The 22,767-nt window shown below is 39.1% G+C and overlaps 1 protein-coding gene across 1 annotated transcript in view; it reads right to left on the reverse strand.

The window, feature by feature from the left end:
- LOC143940337 (solute carrier family 2, facilitated glucose transporter member 11-like) overlaps nucleotides 1-21,707 on the reverse strand; it is a 36,879-nt gene extending 15,172 nt beyond the window's left edge. Inside the window, exons 1-11 of the mRNA XM_077461587.1 lie at nucleotides 21,496-21,707; nucleotides 19,246-19,344; nucleotides 18,488-18,648; nucleotides 17,009-17,133; nucleotides 13,513-13,642; nucleotides 13,230-13,378; nucleotides 12,964-13,148; nucleotides 9,133-9,243; nucleotides 6,807-6,908; nucleotides 6,205-6,280; nucleotides 307-434 (exon numbers count right to left, since the gene is read on the reverse strand). Coding sequence (XP_077317713.1) covers nucleotides 307-434; nucleotides 6,205-6,280; nucleotides 6,807-6,908; nucleotides 9,133-9,243; nucleotides 12,964-13,148; nucleotides 13,230-13,378; nucleotides 13,513-13,642; nucleotides 17,009-17,133; nucleotides 18,488-18,648; nucleotides 19,246-19,344; nucleotides 21,496-21,516 — 1,287 coding nt within the window. The 5' untranslated portion in view covers nucleotides 21,517-21,707. The remainder of the gene's footprint in view (nucleotides 1-306; nucleotides 435-6,204; nucleotides 6,281-6,806; nucleotides 6,909-9,132; nucleotides 9,244-12,963; nucleotides 13,149-13,229; nucleotides 13,379-13,512; nucleotides 13,643-17,008; nucleotides 17,134-18,487; nucleotides 18,649-19,245; nucleotides 19,345-21,495) is intronic.
- Nucleotides 21,708-22,767: the final 1,060 nt, after the last annotated feature.

The following is a 22,767-nucleotide window of genomic DNA, read 5'->3' on the forward strand; positions in this document are numbered from 1 at the left end:
TAAATTACGAGACGAAAGCTATTGGCTACTAGCCCCGCGTAGCGTAGTCCCGTCATACACAACGAACGTCACCTCGTTCCGAACGATCAGATTTTCCGTCAATTTCTCCGACTGTGAGCATGCAACACAAGTTTCGGCCAAAATCCATCGTAAAAAATCAGACGGATTTTGTGGTCGGAATGTCTGACCGTGTGTACAGGGCATAAGACTTATTTTGCTTTTCAGGGATGCTGCCTTAATTTTTTTTAAATAACTACAAATTTGCTTTAAGGGAATTGGATCGTAAAACTGTAATGAAGATTATACCTCAATGAAGGGGAATGCCAGGCCTATCACAAACAGTCCCAGCCAAAGTATTCCTCCAGCTAAGGCATAGGCAGCTGGCCTGTATGATTGGACAAAAAGTTCTGTGGGCAGCACACAACTCACTCCACCTATAAAGAGAAAGAGGAAAAGTATGGTCAAAATTAATTCAGCAACATAATAAAGAGATCATTCACAAAACAAAAATAGAGAAGTTTTCCAGAAGGCAAAGATTATTTTGCAACATTTCAGTTAATTCTTTACATATGCTGTTTCAACTTCTGAAGTATTTTGGCATGGTCGGATTACTGCACGAACCAAACAATCTGAACAAACCTTAATGCCTCGTACACACGATCAGAATTCCGGCCAGAAAAAGACCAATGTGAGCTTGGAAAATGCGACCATGTGTATGCTCTATCGGAATTTAGCTGTCCGAATTTCTGCCAGCCAAAAATTTATAGCATGTTCTCAATTTTCCCTGACGGAAAAACTTTCTATCGGAAATTCCGATTGTGTGTATGCAATTCCGACACGCCAAAAATCACGCATGCTCAGATTAAACTACGAGACAGACTCTATTGGCTACTGGCTATTGAGTTTCCTTTTTCTAGTCCCGTCGTACGCATTGTACGTCACCGCATTCTAAACGATCGGAATTTGGTGTGACCGTGTGTGAGCAAGACAGCTTGGGAAAACCATCAGAGCTTCTTCCGACGAGAATTCCGATCGTGAATACGTGGCATAAGGCTATGGTCACATCTATGTGGTAATGCAGTTTTCAGGCACGTTTTGCGGTGCGCTTTGCCTTTTTGATGCGTTTTTTTAATCTCTTTAATAAACTGTGTATAGCTGGTTGTTAAGGAGCAGTCCGGGAAGCCAGCTGCCGCGTCCTTAACAACAGACGATTCATCAGCTGTCAGTGAGCTTCCCCGCTGACAGCTGAATGTAAAATCAAAAAAAACATTGGCAGCAATAAAAACTTGACAAAAAATGTAAAAAAAAAAAGGCGTGGGGTCTCCCCTGAAATCCACACCAGGCCCTTATCCAGGCATGCAGCCCGGCAGGTCAGGAAATGGAGATCTGTCTGTTTACATTGACAGATCTCTATTCTGTCCTTCTTAGGAGCAATCAGTGGTAGCCGGTGGCCATCGTGGCCACTGGCCTCACATTTGCTCCCACATCACACGGCAGTGCGCGTCCACCCCCTATACTCCTTAAAGTGCCCACTGTACAGCTACGCCGATTCACACAGGAGTGCCGTTGTGCCATCGTCAAATGATGGTTGGGAAGCAGTTAAAATGCAAATATATTTATACATTTATTGAAATGTGTTTTTATGGATATTTTTGTTGTTATTCTGTCTCTTACTGTTAAAATAATAGACTGATCATTTCTTCGTCAATGGGAAAACGTACAAAATCAGCAGAGGATCAAAAACTTTTTACCTCACTGTATAAGATAAAGACTTATGCCCTGTACACATGGTCTGAAATTTAAACGGAAAAGTTCTGATCGGATTATATTGTCGGAAAATCTGATCATGTGTGGGCTCTATCGGGCTTTTTCCATTGGAAATTTGAGAGCAGGATCTAAAATTTTCAGACAAAAAAAATCCAATCAGACTTTTTCCGATCGTTTGTAGAGAATTCTGATTGGACAAAGTGCCACGCATGCTCAGAGCAAATTACAAGACCAAAGCTATTGGCTACTAGCCTCAACTTAGTCCCGTCGTAACGAACAAACGTCATCATGTTCCGAACGATCGGATTTTCTGACAACTTTGTCCGACCGTGTGTATGCAACACCAGGTATATAAGAAGGCCAGTATGGTGGCCTAAATTTATGGGAGGAGCCTGGGGGGGATTTAAGCAGACCACTCACCTGTGGTCGTGGTCATTGTCAGTTCCGATGCATGATAGCTCACATCTCTAGGCCGGTTCTTTCCAGCTCACCTCATGCTTCTCGATTCTGTGCGGAATCTCCATTCGTAGTTCTCATCAGTGGTTCTTGCTTGATGTTACAGGTTACGTTTCCTATCCTGCATGCCTTACATTGCTAGCTGCCTCCGAGTCATCATCGGTCATATCCTGAGATCATTTGGCACAGGCCTATTGCATTCGTAGGTTGCCTCTGCCTTGTTTGTTTCCCCATCTACTAACATACGATCCGCTCGTAGATCCAAGCCGCCGAGTCGCTGTCGGTCGTTGCCCAATGTCACTCGGCACAGGCCAGTGCATTTGTAGGTTCCCTCTGCCTTGTTTGTTCCCCTATCCATGTACATAAGATTCCTTCTTAGATCCAAGCCACCGAGTCATTGTTGGTTGTTGTCCAACATTACTCGGCACAGGCGTTGCTGGTTGCAGGTTTCACAGTACATTGTGTTGGAGCTGACCAGGTATTGATTGCACAGGTTCTGTGGCTCATTGAGGTGGTAATTAGCCCACCTGGTGCTTTGTCTGCATTCAATTAGTCTCGGGGGCTGGGTGGTTGGTATGTGTTCAGTTTGGAGGAGTGACGTAGCAACCCCAAGACCCCATACACACTGTGCAACTTTGTTGTCTGATTTCCTGTAGATTCACCGGAGCCATGTAGTGCAGGGGCCACCTGATTGCATACAAGGGCACGATCACCGCTGGCCATTCGAAAACTGTGCTGTCAAGAGGAGAGGAGACATGTCGTTTGTTCCTAGTAAGTAGAAACAGCGATAGGTCTCCTCTCCTACTCAGTCCTATCCCCATACAGTTACAACACACTAAGGGAACACACAATTAACCCCTTAATCACACCCGCAAAAAATAAAAACCACAGAGGTGATCAAATACCACCAAAACAAAGCTCTATTTGTTGAAAAAAATGGAAACAAATTTAATTTGGGTACAGCATTGCATGCAAACATAAGTTAAAGCGACGCAGTGCCAAATTGTAAAAAGTGCTCTGGTCAGGAAGGGGGTAAAATGTTCCAGGGCTGAAGTGGTTAAATTCATATAAAAACAACTAACAGTCCAATTAAAATCCAGTCGCATCTGCGGCACATGATTCACATCAGTTTCATTCATACACTCTGCAGCCCAATTCGAATCCAGTCGCATCTGTGGCACATCGATTCGTATCGGGTCCATTTGTACACTCCGCAGGCCGGTTATAATCTAGTCGTGTCAGTGGCTTAACGATTCAATCCCTCACCATTCACTCATCCTACATCCCGATCCATATCTAGTCGCGTTGGCGGTGTAACGATTTGTATCAGGGTCCATTCGTACACTCCGCAAGCCAGTTCAAATTTAGTCGGGTCGGTTGCTTAACGATTTGAACCCTCACCATTTACTCACCCCACAGTCCGATCCACCATCTCTTTAAAAGTTGGGCAGGTGGATATCTGCCTGCTTTGCTTGATGCACACCGAACCCTCAGGAAGAAATGTCGCAAGCCCTCACCAAGCTAGCGCAATAAATGTCACAGGACCAATAAAAAGTTACTTCCCTATCCAAGTATTTTTGCCCCCTTTTTAGTATACCGGGCCAGCAGACGAGGGCATGCTTCAGGTCTATGTAATGTTGTGAGTCTTGTGGCATGTTTATGTGGTTCTTATCTGTCCCGGTTGAAGGGCTTCAACCACAAATAATAGTAAAAACTACTGTTAATACTTACAAAATTCAACCAGAGAAACACAAAAGAAATACATAAAATCAAGTTGTATCCTGCTGGGATGGCTGAGCAATATCTTGAATGGGGGGTAGGGGGCAGTGCTTGGATAAGCAGCAAAAAGTAAGTTCACAAGGACCTTATTTGGGCATAGATGCCCCTGTAGAACCACTATCTGTAACCCAAAGGGTTTAAAACACCAATATAGAATATTAGAAAAAGAGCCCAAATATTTGTGGGGCAGGATAATGGAGATGTGTTACCTTGTATGCAGCCATGAACCAAATCTTCTATATGGGTGTTTTAAACCCTATGGATGCGATTTTCCTTTTTCCAATTCTTGTTTTTACATTCAGCTGTCAGTAGGGAAGCCTGCTGACAGCTGATGACTCATTAGTTGTTAAGGATGTGGCGGCCTGTTTGTTAAAGGGTAAAAAAAACGCAAAACGCAAGATGCAAAATGCATGTAAAAACGTATAAAAACGCAAGTGTTGCGTTTTTGATGCAGGTCCATTGGAGTATATTACACGCAAAACGCAATCTGCTACAGGAAAAAAGTCCCTTAACCTTTCCAAAAGTGTACCGGCTGAAAAACGCACAGATAAGAATGTGTACCATAGGAAACCATGTTAAGTGGACTGTTGTACATTTCTGAAAACCGCAAAATGTACTAAAAAACACATAGGTGTGAACCTAGCCTACAAATTATCATCATTTGCTTTTTTTTTTTAACAAAATGCAGCAAAACCAAAACACACTGTGAAATGCAAAAACATCCAATAAAGCAAAATGCAGTAAAACTGTGTTAGAGACGTATGCCAAAACACAACATTTTTATAATGTTGTAGTTGAAATGCATACTCTTACAGAACAATGCTTCATAGGTTCAGACACTTCCCTGATGTTGGTATACACTACTTAGTCTTAGTTACATTTTTTAAATTATAGGTCTCTTAAGGGGAATAAAATAATAAGAGAAATAAATAAGAGGCATGAGGTCATATGATGATTTTCTCCTGTGTTAGGCATCATGTACACGGGCCATTTTTACAACCTCTCCTGAACGATTTAGTAACCCACGTTTTAAAATGTCAGTTTTGCCATGTTTATGTGAAGCGTTTAGCGGCATTTTGCCACATCTGTGCTTCGAAACGTTTTAAATAAAAACATTCTTTTTTTTTTTAAATACCGTATTTATCGGCATATAACACGCACCGGTGTATAACATGCACCCCAAGTTTAGGAGGGAAGTTTAAGGAAAAAAACTTTTAGGAGGCAAGTTTAAGGAAAAAACTCACATTTTAAATTACCATCAATGCAGCCTTCCACTGTCCCCCTGCAGCCTTGCACTGTCCCCCTGCAGCCTTGTACTGTCCCCCTGCAGCCTTGCACTGTCCCCCTACAGCCTTCCTCAAAATTGCAGCATGGTTTAGTTTTAAATTTACCGCCACCGCCGAGATCTTCAGCTCCTCCCGCTGCTGAGATTTTCGGCTCCTCCCGCCGCCGCAAAGATTTTTGGCTCCTCCCACCGCCGACATAGACCGAGCCGAGTGTACTTGGCTACTCGGCTCTGCTTGCAGTAATGCCCCCGTCCCACCCCTTGGCCCGGCTCCTATGATGGACACAACACCAGGCCAATGGCGGGACGTAAAGGCTAGGAGGCGGGGCTGGGCATGACTACACATTACACTCGGCTCGGCTCGGTAAATGTCGGCGGCGCTCCACAGACAGCGCAGATCAGCGGGGGATCGGCATATAACACGCACCCACAATTGTCCTCTGATTTTAAGGTGTTATACGCTGATAAATACGGTAGCCAGAGACAAAATGTGGCTAAACGCGAGTCAACGCGTTTTAGCCACGTTTAGAAGCATTTGGCTCTTGAAATGCCTGTAAACTCAGCTTCTAAATGCATTTTTTTCTTTCCAAAAAATGCCTCTAAACTCAACTGCCTGAAACGACTGTAAACGACCCTGTGTACCTGGACAGATAAAATAACATGGAGTAGAGTTCAGGAGCAGCTGAAAAAAACTCCAAACTGCTCCTAAACACTGTGTACAGGAGGCCTTAGTCTAATTGGAAAATGCCTTCCTTTCGCGTATAATTATAAATTATTATTATAAATTATAAAGTATAATTATAAATTTGCCAAATTTTAGTCCTTTATTTGAGCATAGTCATCACTCAAGAAAAGATGTCAAGAAAAATATGAAAGCAGTATTTGCAGCACATTGATAAATTCCAAAGGTTACTGACCGGGTCCCATGCCATAGCTTAAGGTGAAGATAAAGATGAGTACACAAGATGCGTATGGAATCCAAGGATGTAAGTCCTATGGGAAAAACACAATTTGAGTCCAGTGTGTGAAATATGTCTTCTGTTTAATTTACATTTAATACGATAGTTGGCTTGATTATATCAAGTTCTGGAATTAGAGTTCAAGTTCAACTAAGAATTGACTTGTTTTATAAATACTTAAAAAATGATTTTTGACACTGGTGACCCTTAAAAGTTTATATATTCAACATTAAAAGAATCTGGATAAACCCAGATAAATCATTTTTTTATTTTGCTTGGCACTGCACAATACATCAATATCTACTTGTCAAGCAGAAGCCATGTAGTCTGGTAATGAAATATGAGGAAAAAAATATTGTGGGCTCTCTATAATTCTGTGTGATTCAGGCTAAACGAAGCATGAGGTCAGCTTCAATATCAACAAAGCCATAGATACTACTAAAGATTTTGAAAGCATTGCAGATTATATTTCCCTTCAACATATTATTAAGTGGATCAATAGGTTTCTTTAGAGGCATTACAGAAAAGTAAAATTGTTGTGGGAGCCTCAAGGTCCTTACCTGGTGAAAGAGAGTGACCGTAAGTAAGGTTAGAGTCAGAGCCAGAACAGAATAGTTCACCCACAGAAGGGATTTCCTGCCCAGACGATCAATGAGAAAACTCTGTATATAACCAGCAAGGGAAGGGAAAAGGAAAAGTCATTCACATTGTACCTTATAGTTCCATGAGATACAACAACTAAGTGGGAGAACTTCCACAGAGCATGCTGTGTTGTTGCTGTCAGTAGAATATGAAGATACTGTTGTGTAAAGCAGTGGTCATCAACCCTGTCCTCGGGGCCCACTAACAGGCCAGGTTTTATGTATTACCTTGGGGAGATGCAGACTAGAATACTGCAATCACTGAGCAGCAAATGATATCACGTGTGATGTATTTCAGTTATCTTGCAAAGCAGGCCTGTTAGTGGGCCCTGAGGACAGGGTTGATGACCACTGGTGTAAAGGGTCCGTTGTTTTGTGCGCTAATACCATATTGTTAAATATTTTATGAACCACCAACATATCACGGTTTTCGTAATTAAACATTGGTTCAAATAATATTGATATTTAAAGAGGAAGTAAACTCTCCTACTCTGATGCTTCTTTTCATTTAGTCCATTATAATAAGTAATTATCAGACTATAGCCACTGTAATCCAGCCCAAATCACATATTACTTACTGTTTGAAGAAACTTTAAAAAACTTGTTTCCAGGGGTTAGGCAGCACCATCTTAAGTATTGTTTTCTGAGTCCACAGTGGAGTGTATTTCCTCCCTTACATTGAGCACTTCCTGTACTGTTAACCAAGCCTCCTTCTCAATCCAACATTTCTATGGCAACCCTGCTTCCCTGTTCATGGCTTACTTGTTTATTTCATAGTATTTAATTGTGCCGATGTCTAATGTTTGCCTTTGTCAGACTTATCAGCTTCAGCTGATAAGACTGCAGTAATGGGCAAGTTTAGACTGTATGTGAGGTCACATGGTCACATGGTGTGTAGGAGAAAGCTCTGAGTGATTAGCAGAGTTCAGTGGTGTGCCGTAGGAAGTCCTGATAACAGATAGATAAGAACATAGAGAGTATGCCCTAAATCAGGGGAGATCTGGGCATGCTCAGTGACTTCATTCTACAGAACAACAAGGATTACAACAATACTAAGCAAGTAAGGAGATATCTACATGCAGTGTTCATCAGGGTTTTTTATGCTGATTTACATGGGACAAAGTTGTGGGGGAGGGTTTACAACCACTTAAAATTTTTGGGAAATGAAGGAAAGTTAAACTAACCAGTTTTTAAACTGTATGTAAACCCATTTGAATCCCTTATGGCATATGAGCATTAAATAAGACTGTAAGAGTAACTGTCCATAGATTGCATTATTTCACTAAGATAAGCCTTTTTTTATTGCAATCGATTGTTGGATAGTTGGGTCTAGCTTTATTGCAGCAAGTTACATGTTCTACAGAGGTCACAGTAGGACATCCCCTTCTTTTCCTGAGGGCCACATAAAGCCAAGTGATTCTCTGGAAGTCACACGTTTAAAAGAAAATCAAAATGCATACTGAAGAGATGCTTTCTTTCGGTTAATGACACCTTCTATTAAAAAAAATCTTTTTCTTTTGAATCATCTTCTAGAGTTGTCCCACAAGAAGATGTCACGTGGGGTGGTTGCTTGGGGGGGAAGGAAATGGACATATTTCTCCTCAGAGAAAACTGGAGCATACACAGAGAGGGTGGCAATGTAGTAGACGGAGTACCAGCCAGAACAGTGTTGCCACTCTCCATAGGGAACTACATGAAACTGCCATAATAATCCAGGTATTTACTATTTATGGATATGTTTTAGAAAGAAGGTTTGAGCATAAAAATAGACCCATGCCAAAGGAAATTGGGGTTTACTGACACTTTAAACATCCTGGGAACTCTGGCATGGCCATTACAAAGGGGGTCCTCAACAAGAGAAGCAGATGCACCTAAACTTCACAAGTGAGTAAGCATGCACAGAGCCAGGAACCATAGTGAGGAGAAAAACACCTGGAGTCCCAAAAGATGAGAATTATATTATATACAGCAGGGATATGCAATTAGCGGACCTCCAGCTGTTGCAGAACTACAAGTCCCATGAGGCATAGCAAGACTCCGACAGCCACAAGCATGACACCCAGAGACAGAGGCATGATGGGACTTGTAGTTTTGCAACAGCTGGAGGTCCGCTAGTTGCATATCCCTGATATACAGTATATATGCTAAAAACGTTCAGCATTGTTTTATTGATATCTTATGCATGAATTGCAATATTGCTTTTTGAATAAAATACAGTAAATTAAAACCACATAGAGTGACTTACACAGAGCACAGTTGTAAGAATCTCTATAATTCCAATCCCAAGTGACACATATGGTACTTCCTTAGCTGGAATTCCTGCATTTTGGAAGACATTATATGCATAAAAGTACACCTGTAATTAGGAAAACAAGAATTATTCAATGGCAAACAAATTGTGTTGCCTTGTAGCAAATGTTATTCATATGATTTAGAAAAATAATGTACAAAATCAGTCTTCCCCTATATCACTCCGCCAACATAGGCAATTTCCTTGTATTTGTGTAACCTTAGAGATGCCAATGTACATGCCTGCCATAAATGCAATACAATCCAAAACATATGACTTTCATTCATTAAAGTGTATGTAAACCCTTCATATACCCAGTGAAGTGAGCAGCCTCAGATAATACACAGAGATGAAACAAATCTCCCTACATAAGTTTTACATGCATGTCTGCTGTCTTCATCTTTATACATTATTTATAAAGTGTACATTGTGTTAGAGATTTTCCTTTCCTGTTCAGCACTAGGAGTGGATTCTTGGCATACAACCAAGACAGCTGATTGGAGGAAAGTCACCCCCCCCCCTCTCTCCACATAGGCAAAGGAAGGAAGGAATTTTCAGAGCTGGGCTGTGACAAGACAAGCTCTCTGCTAATCTATTTATAGCATCCTCCCCCTACACAAATTTCAGCCTGGTTTTATATTGGTTGACGGAGAACTTGTCAGAAGTTATGATGCTGATAACAGCGCAACTAAACAGCACAAAGACAGGGGACTTAGCACTTTGGACATAGATAAGAAAACAGATATACGTGCTTAGGTCAAATTTCATGAATCAGGTTTACATCCACAACTCCTCTTCAAGATCATTTTTTACTTAGGATTTCCACTAAACTTCTAAACTTTAAATATTCCACTACATTGGAGCACAACCACATTTTCCTAAAAGTTACACACTGGTATCAGAGAAAGACTGGAGGGGGGCAGTACTAGTATAATACAAATAAGTTATGCTGGGCTGGTGGCACAGGATAGAGATACATCAACATTTGGGAATCAGAGTGAGAATTACAATAGGGCTTAATTTACTAAAGGCAAATAGAATGTGTACTTTGCAAAGTTTCAGTTGCTCCAGAGCTTAGTAAATGAGGTAAAGCTTCACTTTGCAAAGAATACTTAACCCCATGCAAAGATTTTTTTTTTTTAATGCATTTTTGCTTGCACATGATTGGATGATGGAAGTCAGCAGAACTTCTGCTCATTTACTAAGCTCTGGAGCAACTGCTATGTGCCTTTAGTAAATCAACCCCTTATAGTCAGCCCAGGTTAACATTGATGCCGTGCAGGACACCGCATGTAATTCGCCCAGGAACCATAGCATATTCCTGTGTGAATTACCAGCGGTGTCTCTGGGGTGCGATTTGATCCATGAATTTGTATGGCTCAAATCGCATTCAGACCAAACTTGTGCAGGACTCTTTTTTTTGTCCGCACCAGATTCAGATCGCAAACTGATTTCCGGGTGTCATTAACTTAACATACACTCTGCAATCAGTTAGCATGAACGGGTTGCGATTTTGATACAGTGCAGAATCCACAGAGAATTTGCTATGAATTTGCACCGCATCTAGTGTGAACTGAGGCTCAGTAATGTATGCTGGGCATCATACAGTTGTACTCGTACGCTATATCACCAAAAGTATTGGGACCCCTGCCTCTACACACATATGCACTTTAATGGTATCTCAGTCTTAGTCAATAGGGTTCAATATTGAGTTGGCCCACCCTTTGCAACTATACCAGCTTCAACTCCTCTGGGAAGGCTGCCCACAAGGTTTAGGAGTGTGCCTATGGGAATGTTTGACCATTATTCCAGAAGTGCATTTGTGAGTTCAGGCACTGATGTGGACGAGAAGGCCTGGCTCCCAGTCTCTGCACTAATTCGTCCAAAAGGTGTTCTATCGGGTTGAGTTCAGGACTCTGTTCAGGCCAGTCAAGTTCCTCTACCCCAAACTCGCTCATCCATGTGTTTATGGACCTTGCCTGAACTCAATCCAATAGAACACCTTTGGGATGAATTAGAGTGGAGACTGCAAGCCAGGCCTTCTTGTTCAACATCAGTGCCTGACCTCACAAATGTGCTTCTGGAAGAATTGTCAAACATTTCCATAGACACACTCCTAAACCTTGTGGACAGCCTTCCCAGAAGAGTTGAAGCTCTTCTATCTGCAAAGGGTGGGCCAACTCAATATTGAACCCTACTAAAACTGGGATGCCATTAAAGTTCATGTGTGTGTAAAGGCAGGCGGCCCAATAGTTTTGACAATATAGTGTATCTTTACATAACCCTAAGTTAATGCAAAATGAATGCTGCATTTAGGAGGAAAGTTTGCATTTATCAACGTGGGAACTACACATGAAGTGCACTTTGACTTTCCAACATGATACAAAACATAAGGCCAACCTAACCTTCAGTAGCTGCAACAGGAAAAAAATGAAAAAGTTCTGGAGTGGCCATCACAATCTCCTGACCTAAACATTTTTTGAGCGCTAAGGCGTGGTTCACAATATTACAGCTGGTTGTGGGTGCGGGAATCGCAATGACTCCTCCAAGAACTGGCTGCTGTTTAAAAATGCATGGAGCTGCCATTCATTTTTAATAGCAGGTCCACGTATTTAAAAATACAGGGCATTTGCGTGAACCACAGGGAAATGGCATGGCGCAAAAGCTCCATGTGATTTCCTGGCCACTGTACTACACAAGTACTACAGGAACCTACAAATGAATGGGTTCCTGTGCTCATGTAACCGTGGCCTGAAAACCCACAATAGTGTGAACCAGAGCTTAAGAGACAAGAAGAATGGGCAGCTTCACCACATGAGAAATTAAAATAAATAATAAATATAAGTGGCAATACAAGATATAAGAACTAAAACTGCCCATACATAAGTAACTTTGTTGGTTCAACCAGCAGGATGAATTGAACATTTTTTTTTACTGAAATGTGTGGATGGGGGAATCCTCTCTGCTGAGCTATTGTATTCTGACAGTGGAGAGTCTTGCCCATACATGGTCTTTGCTGAACAGGCCGAATTTAGATGCATGTAAGGCCGACTTAAGAGTAAGAAAAATTTTGAACAGGCACATTTTTTTATTTTACTTTTTTTAATATGGTTTGTTGATGTGCTATTCTCTGATTCATTATAACCTAATTTTAATCACATTAAAAAGAAAATGTGTTTGGTCTAATTACTCATGTCTTCTTAAAAATATAAACTTAGAGAACAATTGTATAGCTACATCATTAAGGCCTGCAATCATAGCATCTGACAGGTCGAAGTCTTCCAGAACCAACTTTCTTTGCGACTCTGAGATGTCATGTGACCAAGTGTCAAAATAAATAAATTAATCTAACGGTGGTAAATGTAAAAGATGTGTTACAATAAATCATTTCCTTTAGGAGCACCAACATTTTACCATGCCTAAAACCCAATGAGGCATTGTGGTACATATTTGTGGTACACTTTTGTTAGTCCATAGAAATCTGTCTCTTCCATGAAAATGCCAGTTGGCTGTGTTGTCCCCCGAAGGTTACCAGTCCTCCCTGATTGGCATTCCATATCACAATGATCTACTGCTAAATAACTGCAGGGAAAAATACCCCAAACCGTTTCTAAAAAATTAAGGAGAATGACAGATTTGTGTGTGGGTTTTTTTGACATTTCTTATGTATTATACAATACAAGACCTACTGTAGATATACCACTGCAAAACATTATTCCAAAACATCAGTAGTAGGATTTTTAGACAGCTATAGAATTCAAAATAATAAGCAAAAAAGTACTTTACTGCATTAATGCCGATAAGCTGCATAGCTCCACAGATTAGAATAAGAGAGATCATCTGCCAGCGCACCGATCGATCTGTCAGGAGATCCTTCACACCTTTGATCTGCTCTCCAATTGCTTTCTTCTCAGCCAGCATGCTTTCCATCTCTTCACTGTGCTCTCCTGGACCCCACAGCTGCTGCATAGCTAGGAATACACATTCATAATAATATCAATGGGGGTGTGCAAGGGTGAGATAGGCAACCACTAAGCCACTGATCACCTTACCTTTAAGGCAACCATCTTTGTCACCTTTGTCAATAAGAAGGTATCTGGGGGACTCTGGGAAAAATGGTAATGTCACCAACTGAATGAAGGCAGGAACAGCACTGATTGACAGAAGATAGGGCCATAACTCCTCTGTACCCATAATTTCTCTACAATAGGGTAAAATTTTACTGATTATGCACAGATCAAATACTTCAGTATTTATAATCTAGAAAGAACTATACAGGTGACAGTTTCATAATAAATATCTTAGGATCAAGCAAACAAGTAATGTAGAAAGTACCTGAGCCCTACCACGAAACCCATCAATCTTCCAGTGGCAATGGCAAAAGACACAGAAACTGTGATCATTCCACGCTTACTCTGAGGGGCGCATTCCCCAATGTACATTGTATGAAGATTCAAACTCACACCTGAAAAGACAATAAGAAAAATACCAAAAACTTGCCCATAAACAGAACCAGCAAATAATAGACCTTTAATGCACTCAAATGTGCTGCGAAAGCCTAGCACAATGAATCACACTTATGCCACGTACACACGATCGGAAATTTGGCCAGCAAAACACAGATGAGAGCTTTTCATCGGAAAATGCGACTGTGCGTATGCTCCATCAGAATTTTGCTGGCCGAATTCCGGCCAGCAAAAATGTGAGAGCAGGTTCTCAATTTTTCCAATGGAAAAAGTTTCAATCGGAAATCCAGATCGTCTGTAGCAATTCCGACACGCAAAATTCCAACGCATGCTCGGAAACAATTTGACGCATGTTCGGAAGCATTTTCTAGGCTCGTCGTAGTGTTGTATGTCAACACGTTCTTGGCGGTCGAAAGTTCAGCGACCTTTTGTGTGACCGTGTGTATGCAAGCCAAGTTCGAGCGGAATTCCATCGGAAAAACCATCATAGCTTTTTCCAATGAGAATTCCGATCGTGTGTACACGGCATTAGGTGTCTAATTGCCAATACATATAAGAAAGCATCTTTGTCACTGGCTGCTAGCAGTAGCCAAAAGTTTAGAGAAGTTTAGGGAGATGATTTGTGCTCATAGACTTTTACTAGCATCACCTTCTAGGCACATGGAAATGTTCAGAAAACAATGCAGAGAGCAAAGTGCAGTAAACTTTAGTATCCAATCAGATTTCTCTTCAGTGAAGTCAGACCAGTTGAACATGGACTATAACTGATTGCTGTTGATAATGTGTTTTGCATATTGCAATTTGATCAACCCACAGTTTGAATGAGCTGCAAAACATTTGCATAATTTCTCCAAAATGACAAATATTCTTTGACATTTCTATAAGGTGTGGTCAGAGATACATCAAAACATGTCATCTTTAGAGAATGCATTCACACATTGCCAGCAAGCAAACCGTAGAGGTCTCAGGTAACCCCAGACACAAGCCCATTATGGCTAGATCACAACCTGCTTTTATAGTGTGTCAAGCCGTAATTTTATTTCTAGTTTTGTATAGATTGCTGAAGGATTAGGTCTTCTGTCAGATTTTTATTGCTATCCAAGTCTCTATTAAGGTAAATCTTTTTATCGATGCCCTAGATAGCAGTAAAAACATGACAGAGGTTCTAAAATTCACATTCTTCATGTATCAACAGGATCATATGGTATATGACGGCATCAATTCATAAATCTGTAAATATATGTGAGATCTGACAAAGGACCATTTTTGGTGGTCTTTGGTAGGACTTGTCTTGCAAGACTGATGTGTAGTTCAGATCTATCTATTGTTTTATATTTAAGAGCCGGTTCACACGTGTTTTACATGCATTTTAGGTGCATTAATATCGGACTAATGTGTATTTTTTATAATGCACCACACCTAAAACACACAGGTGTGAATAAATCTCAAAGAAGTTACATTTCGTGATGGTGTACAGATCCATTCAATATATTTATTATTAATTATAGGTTAGATTGGGATTTTATGTTACAGACACTACATATTCGGTATTGGCCCGCGAATGTTGAGGTGGATAGAGGCGATGTACTCAAATTCAATGGCGAAAATGTAGGTTAATGGAACCCTATCCGAGACTTTCCAGTTGTTTATTGGTATTCGACAAGGATGCCCACTTTCGCCCTTACTCTATGTATTTTCCCTAGAACCCCTATTAGCCTCCATAAGAGCTAATCATAAAATAACGGGTATACAAGTCATGGGTCAGGAACATAAGATATCCATGTTTGCAGATGATGTTTTATGTTATACATAACGTATTCTGATCACTAACATATATAAGCTGCTAATCTCTCCCCCAGATGTGGACTTATGGTTCCCACTGGAAAGCTGGGAATTAGAGCTAAATCACTCATTGACTGAAACAATGAGAAGTAAAGTTTATGATTACGTTCATTCAACAAATTATAAACTATTAATGAGGTGGTACTATGTCCCACTAAAATTACATAAAATAAATTCTGACTTATCTTCTCTTTGTTGGAGGGACTGTGGGGAGGAGGGAACTCATGTACATATTTGGTGGCAATGTCCCCTAATTCAACCATACTGGAGGGAAGTAGTAGAGTAGATTAAGAAGATTAGTGGGAGTGAAACTGAATTTGGTCCCTGGCAATGTTTGTTTCATGGAACTGCAATTCCAAGGAAGAAATATTAAGAAGCAATTACACCATTCTTGCTGAATGCAGCAAAAGTAATAATCCCGAAATTCTGGAAGTTAAAATATCCCCCGACGATAAAGGAGTGGGTTAGGGAGATTGATAAAATTAGATGTATGGAGGAAGTAATACATATATAAAATAATTCTGAAATAAAATATGCCAACACTTGGAAGAGTTGGCTAGAATTTAAGAATATTCTGGTTTATGTGAACTATATGGGTGGTAATTTGGAATTTTATTGTTCCTCATCTCTCCCTACTCCTCCCCTTATTTTTCTTAGTTTTACTCCCTCCCTTTTACATTTTTTGGAAGGGGGAAAGGAAAATGTATATATATATATATATATATATATATATATATATATATATATATATATATTTTTTTTTTTTTTTTACAATATAGGTTTCGGAAAGATATAGCACTACACCTATACAGTTGGGATACAACACGGGATTAATGATAATTATGATTGGGAAGAGGGTCACAAAAACTATGGGAAAGGACATGTGGTATATTACACTATAAAGTTTGGATGGTTGTCACATTTTTTCTTTCTTTCACTAAGGAATAAAAATAATGCTGGTAGAGAATTGCGACTCTCTCCTCTTCAAAATAAATATAATAGATTTGGGATTGAATAATAGGATTATCGTAAGGGAGGAATATGTTTGGGAATAAATAATAAGTGAGCGGGGGTCACTAAAGTAAAGGATTACATTTCACGAATATGTTTTTATTATTTATAGAGAAGAAAAGAGTATGGGAAAGGGGGGTTTTGTGTATATATATATATATATATATATATATATATATATATATATATATATAATGTATAATTTTTTTCCTAGGCGATGGGAGGGGGAAGAGACCATGGATAATATTTTATATTTTTGGTACTATGAGATTGATCCAAAAGCTATGTTGATTGTGGTGGTTATGTGTCTTGTTTTATTTATATGTATGTTAAGCATGTTTAATAAGGTTTTGTGATGACATGTCATGGAATGTTTTTATGTGAAAAATATCTTAATAAAAATAATTAAAAACAGATCCATTCAATATAAATCACAACACAAGAGCTTGATACTACAGCACTGATACATATATTTGGGTGGTATTGACAATGTATAGATTTACTCTTACTACCTGCATTTATTCCATAAATAAATCTTCCCAATATAATCATCTCAAACGACTGGACTGCTCTGCTTGTACACATGAAGGCAGCACCCACCAATGCAACTACATTATTATATAGTTGAATTTTCTTTCTACAACAGATAAAAAACACTTGAAGATTGTATTCTTCATTCAAAATATTTAGTAAACTTTTACATAACAATACCAACAAGACAAGGAAAAAATATAAATTTAATAATTTTAATAATAAAATTAAATGTTGATGCAAACTATGAATGTTATGTTTTTTAGGGGTAGCTATATTTGATTATATTACAGTATATTGCACACTGGTGCCCCAATGTTATTCTCTCTTAAAGATTAACTAGCCCAACTTTCATATATAGTGTATTATTTTTAAAATAATATTTCACAAAATAATATAAAATTTGTTATTGATGAGCCTGTTAATTTAATACAAAAAGGAATCCCAGTACATTATTATTTCATTAAAGAGACAGCACTGCTCTATTGGACTCCTTTTAAGCAGGCTGGGTCTCATTAAAACATTTAATAGAGCCATCTAATAAAGCAGCCCATAGATGAGTCATTTTTATTTTTCATTCAACCAGCAGGTTGAACGAAAAAAATGAACCCTGATTGAGTGGTGAAAATCTGGCAGGGCTGTTGTACAGACGTCAATCGGTAGATTGACTCTTGCACAACTTCAGTGCCCATACATGGATCAAATTTCGGCCAGTCCCTGCTGTACCAGCTAAATTACCAGCTAAATTCTGATCCATGTATGACTGGCTTTAGAGTTAATTACTTCTCTGACTGATTTCACATTTAGCTGTCTAAGAACACGATGTAAAAAAACTACCATGCATTCCCTTAAGGCTGGGTTCACACTGCTGCGGGGGGAGATCCGGATGTGATTCGCACCGCAAATCACATCCGATCTCCGTAGCGATGCGAGTTCAGCCATACAGATAGTATGGCTGAATTCGCATCGCTCCCGCAGCAAACTCGCACGGGACCCTTTTTTTGGTCCGCAACAGAATCGGATCGCATGGGGGTTCACACCATGCGATCCGATTCCTGTGCGAGTCGGCAGATCGCACTGCGATATGCGGACGGATCTGGGGGTGTCATTAACATATCATTGACACTCCCAGCCGTCCGCATAGGGCAGTGTGAACTGCCGGCGGGAGGTGTGCGATGCGGGAAAACGCCGCGGATTCGCGGCGTTCCCGCATCGCTGTGGTGTGAACCCAGCCTTAATGTATTTCCTTCAAACAGGTTTGACTGACTTAAAACAAAATAATCTTAGGGAAATATTTAAAAAAACAATTTTGAGACACAGTAAGGCGTTAGATTAGGGGACAGGTCAACTGTGATATTACATCTTTAAACAGTTTCATATAGAAGGGCATGTCAGGACAGAGAGTAAAATCATAAATCTTCCAAAGTGAGTCTTAGCCACAAAATGGTAATAGAAAGTACCTTCCAAATGTCACTGCGAGTTGTCCAACTATAAAAGACCCCAGTAGTCCACCAATACTGTATACAGACACAATGATGGACCAAAGCAGCATGACAGTGTCTGGATGGAGAACTGACCCATGTCTCTGCTCCCATGTGCTGTTGATGAATCTCTGAATATACTAAAGAGAATTAAAAAAAATAAAGTGAATGAATTGCATGGAACAATATAAAGTTATTAATGCAATACATTAATTGGAAAACCCTTTCTATTGGTGCTGGAAAACTTTTTATAGTTTTGATATAACAGAGAACCTAAGACTATGTATTTTTTTTTTAATCATTAATCTTTTATTTTTCTTTCCAAGTATTAGAATACAAATCATGTAAACATAGCATTAGTCATTCAATAACACATGTACTAAACAAATTATATGGTTAAAGAAAACAGCAAAATAAAACATAACGAGATACTTCCATGTATCGAATCATATCTAAGGTATAATGGTAATAAGTCAACTAAATAATATCAACTCAAATATCAATCTTCGCTTACCCCAATCGGGTTCAAGCTGTAAGCGGAGATCAATTATTCAACTTTTATAATGATAAGGCAAAAGTAACTTATTCTTGAATGTCAAGATAAATTTGAAGATTATTTTATAATATCCAAATTTAAATAATTAAAGATTACAGGTTTGCAAATAATGAGAGGCTCTAGGGTGAGCCATCCAAGCTTTCCATTTCCTCAGGCTATGTATATAATCAAGGCAACTTACATTAGAGGGTGAGTTGATGATGGAGATGTGCAGACCATACTGGAAGGTGCCACCAATGCCCAAAACGAGAGTTAGTAGTGGTAAATTAAGAGGGATCATCTGAAAGCATGACAAGTCATTTTAATTAGATTGATATAAAAATACATTTTGAAAGCAGAAACATGTGTATTAATCTTTTTTCTGCATAGTGCTAACATGAACCTGGTATGGTTTAAATTAAAGCTGTTCTTTGTAAAATTTCTGCTAGTGACAAGTATAAGATCTCTCACTTACCTGTAATGTTAAGCTACTCTCATGGCTTTAGGACATGTAATTCTGATGTCAAAACACAAGAAAAAACAGTCATCTGGATTCAGATTTTCTAAGGGTCACTGAGGTTATCATTGAGCTCACTGGCTCCGATTTTGCAACACTCCACAAAATGTGGACTTCCGTCAGTAACAGGGAAAGGACCCCGATTTGTGGTTGAACATACATAAAACCCAATGGGAGCTCCAAACAAGTGACCAAGAGTCCAAGGTTTTTAATGATAAAATTGATTCATAACATTCTTTTCAAAATGTAAAATCACAGTATTCAGATGCAATTAGCAACAGTTGGCTTTTAACAAGACAGCTGCATCCATTGTATACTAAAAGGTCCCATTCAAAGAGTGTTTTGTAGAATGTAGCTCAAAGCTACAAAACCATCAACAAACAAAATTTCATGTATATCAGTGGCGGCTGTTTACATATGAGCAACTGTAGCTTGATGCCTGATCCTTCCAAAGCTCCATGAGCTACTTTTGAGACAGAATTTGGCATTTTTGGCACCATAGACTTGAATAGGAAGCCTATCAATGCACAAATAGAGCAATTTGCACTTTTTTTAAATGGTGTATTTCAGGTGTTTTTCTATCCTGTAACAACTGGTTTCCTCCTCCCAATGTTTTTTTTACCAAAATGTCAACAAAGCTAGACAAAGGCAAATAACAATGGCCATATAATTGAAAAAAACACACACACGGCAATTAATGCAACTATATATTCATTATACATCATAGTGCAGCACAACTGCAAACGCAGGAGAAAACATACTAGTGTGAACAGAGGACATAAATTTAACTGTATCAAAAGTGCAGTACAGATTATGGGGTTAATTTACTAGACAATTGACTGTTCACTCTGCAAAGGAATTTTGAGGTGAAGTTCTGCTGATTTCCATCATCTGGTCATGTGCCATCAAAATATTGTTGTTTTTGTTTGTTTCTACCTGCATGGAACTGAGTATTATTTGCAAAATTTATTTTCACCACATGTACTAAGCTGAGGGAACTTTCCTTGCAAAGAGAACAACCTATTTGCTTTCGTAAATCAACCCTTTAGTAAAAGAAAAGAGGAAATGGTTATCAAGCACAGCCTGTTCAGAACACCTTCAAGAAAACAATGGTAAAATTTTCTGACTGTGCAAAACATACTACTGGTGCTTGATAGGCTCCTAGTAGTGTGTCGGTAAGGTCAATCAATGCACTTACACTAACATCAAGATTGTCCAATTTTTTTAACTGCATGTTATATAAACAATCCCAATACATTATCATGTAGACCTTCTCTACAGACCTTATAAACTAACTTAAACCTCTTTTGGTTGCTGTGGCCTGCGCATGGCCTGGTTGTTTTGCAACAAACTGTGTTCAGGTAACTGTGAGACGTAAAGGTTGATGCACAATGAAGCACCTAGCCATTATTCTCCATGGCTAGGCCACTCATGCGTGAATTATCAAAGAGCTCATGACCAAAACGATGCAAGCCTTGGGCTAGCCACAGCAATGGGAAAAAGGTCAAGTTCTGTAGTGATGTTACACAACATGATAAGGTGTGTATTTTTTTTTAAAACATACAATTGCCCTATAAATGATTTTGTAGAACAACTAAAATATATTTTGCAGTTTTAGCACTGCATTGTATACATTGGTCCAGTTATCACTGGATGTTAGGTTTGGATGGTAATTACCATTGTATAAGTAAGATATTTTAAAGGCTCCCTGTAGGCTCAATACACTAAGCTTTAGATTTGCTCTAGTTTCAGCGATAATTGTACAAGTTAAAAATAACAGTCATGAGGCTGAAATATACAAATGTTATTCCAAACAACATACAGTATAGCTTTTAAAAGTATACCATTTTGTTATAATTAACACACACAGATATTGTATTGACAATCAATATGACTTCAATGTAGCTATAACGTAATGAGTAGAAGGAAACATACCCAAGTAGCAGTCACAGCCATGTATTAAAAGAGACGATTAATGTAGGCGATTTTCTTGATTTAGTAATGTTTTAAGATAATTTATTCCCTCCCAAGTTCACTGAGTAACTTCTGGCTTCTCATTAGCTTCTGAGTATTTTTCTTCAACCATTGGTGATGACTTTGTAAAAGAGAATCTTCCCAGCCGTATCTGTAGGAAACTGAAACACGATTGCAATATTAGCAGTATGTTATAATATACACTTGTAACTGACACCGACTATAGTTATAGTGAAGAGATAGTTTAGCACTTTCTCAACTTTTTACCCAACAGGGACCAGAACAATTTTTACATTTCAACTATATTTACATTTTGGCTTATTGATTCAGCATTTATATTATTTGTTATACTAAAGGGATACATCATTTTTTTGTGAGTTGGGGAGGAGGAGGAGGAAATGAGGAAACTAGGTGGTATATTCTTTAAAAAAATATTTAATTTTCTGTTTATTCCTCAGGTATGAACAATGTTAGTTTTAAAACAACTAGTGTTACTACAGTAAAAAGCACAGTACATGTCATTGATTTGTCTCACTTAAACACTTTAATGTAATCTCTTCACTTTTCTGCACTTTACAGTTATCTTTGCTTTTTTGCACGTTGAGCACCAGAGTAATAGTTGTACCTTCTCCAGTTGCCACAAAATTTTGTCACATGGTAGTGTGACTTAGCTACAGTTTTGGCAAGTAGTATAGCAGCTCTCTAATATGCACCCTTCAACTTAGGTTTCTGTGCAGCCATTGCTTGCCATTCCGGGAGATCATTTAAGGGTGTATTAGGAGTTTTAGCAGGAGAGCAACAGTCCAGTCTGTTTGAAGGACATAGAGACAATGTAGACTCGAAGCTTGTATACACATGGGGTTCCTCTTTGGGGGTGAGCATGGGGACTCTTACCTAGAGAGGTAAGACTAGTGTCATTCCTCATGGGGACGGATACCAGGTCTTTATACTACCTGCAGCCATAGTGCAGGTTTCTCCTGTCATCAAATATATCACTGAGTTGTTCTCTTGATACCAAGTTCTACTGTAAATCACTTTGTAAATGTACCATCTATTTGGACGATGGTGTTATCTCTGAGTTTTGATAAATGTTGAGCACTGTTAAGAAAACATTGTGTGGACTCTAGGTATTCTGGACCAATGGGGACCCATTGTCTGAGCCAACACAAAATAAGGTTAATGAACACTGCCCCTGTTTCCGTTACATAAAATATTTATATTTATGAAATTTTC

This window comes from Lithobates pipiens, unplaced genomic scaffold (genome assembly GCF_037356315.1).
Source record: "Lithobates pipiens isolate NorthernLeopardFrog02 unplaced genomic scaffold, aLitPip1_a1.2 Scaffold_3, whole genome shotgun sequence".
Classification (NCBI taxonomy): Eukaryota; Metazoa; Chordata; class Amphibia; order Anura; family Ranidae; genus Lithobates; species Lithobates pipiens.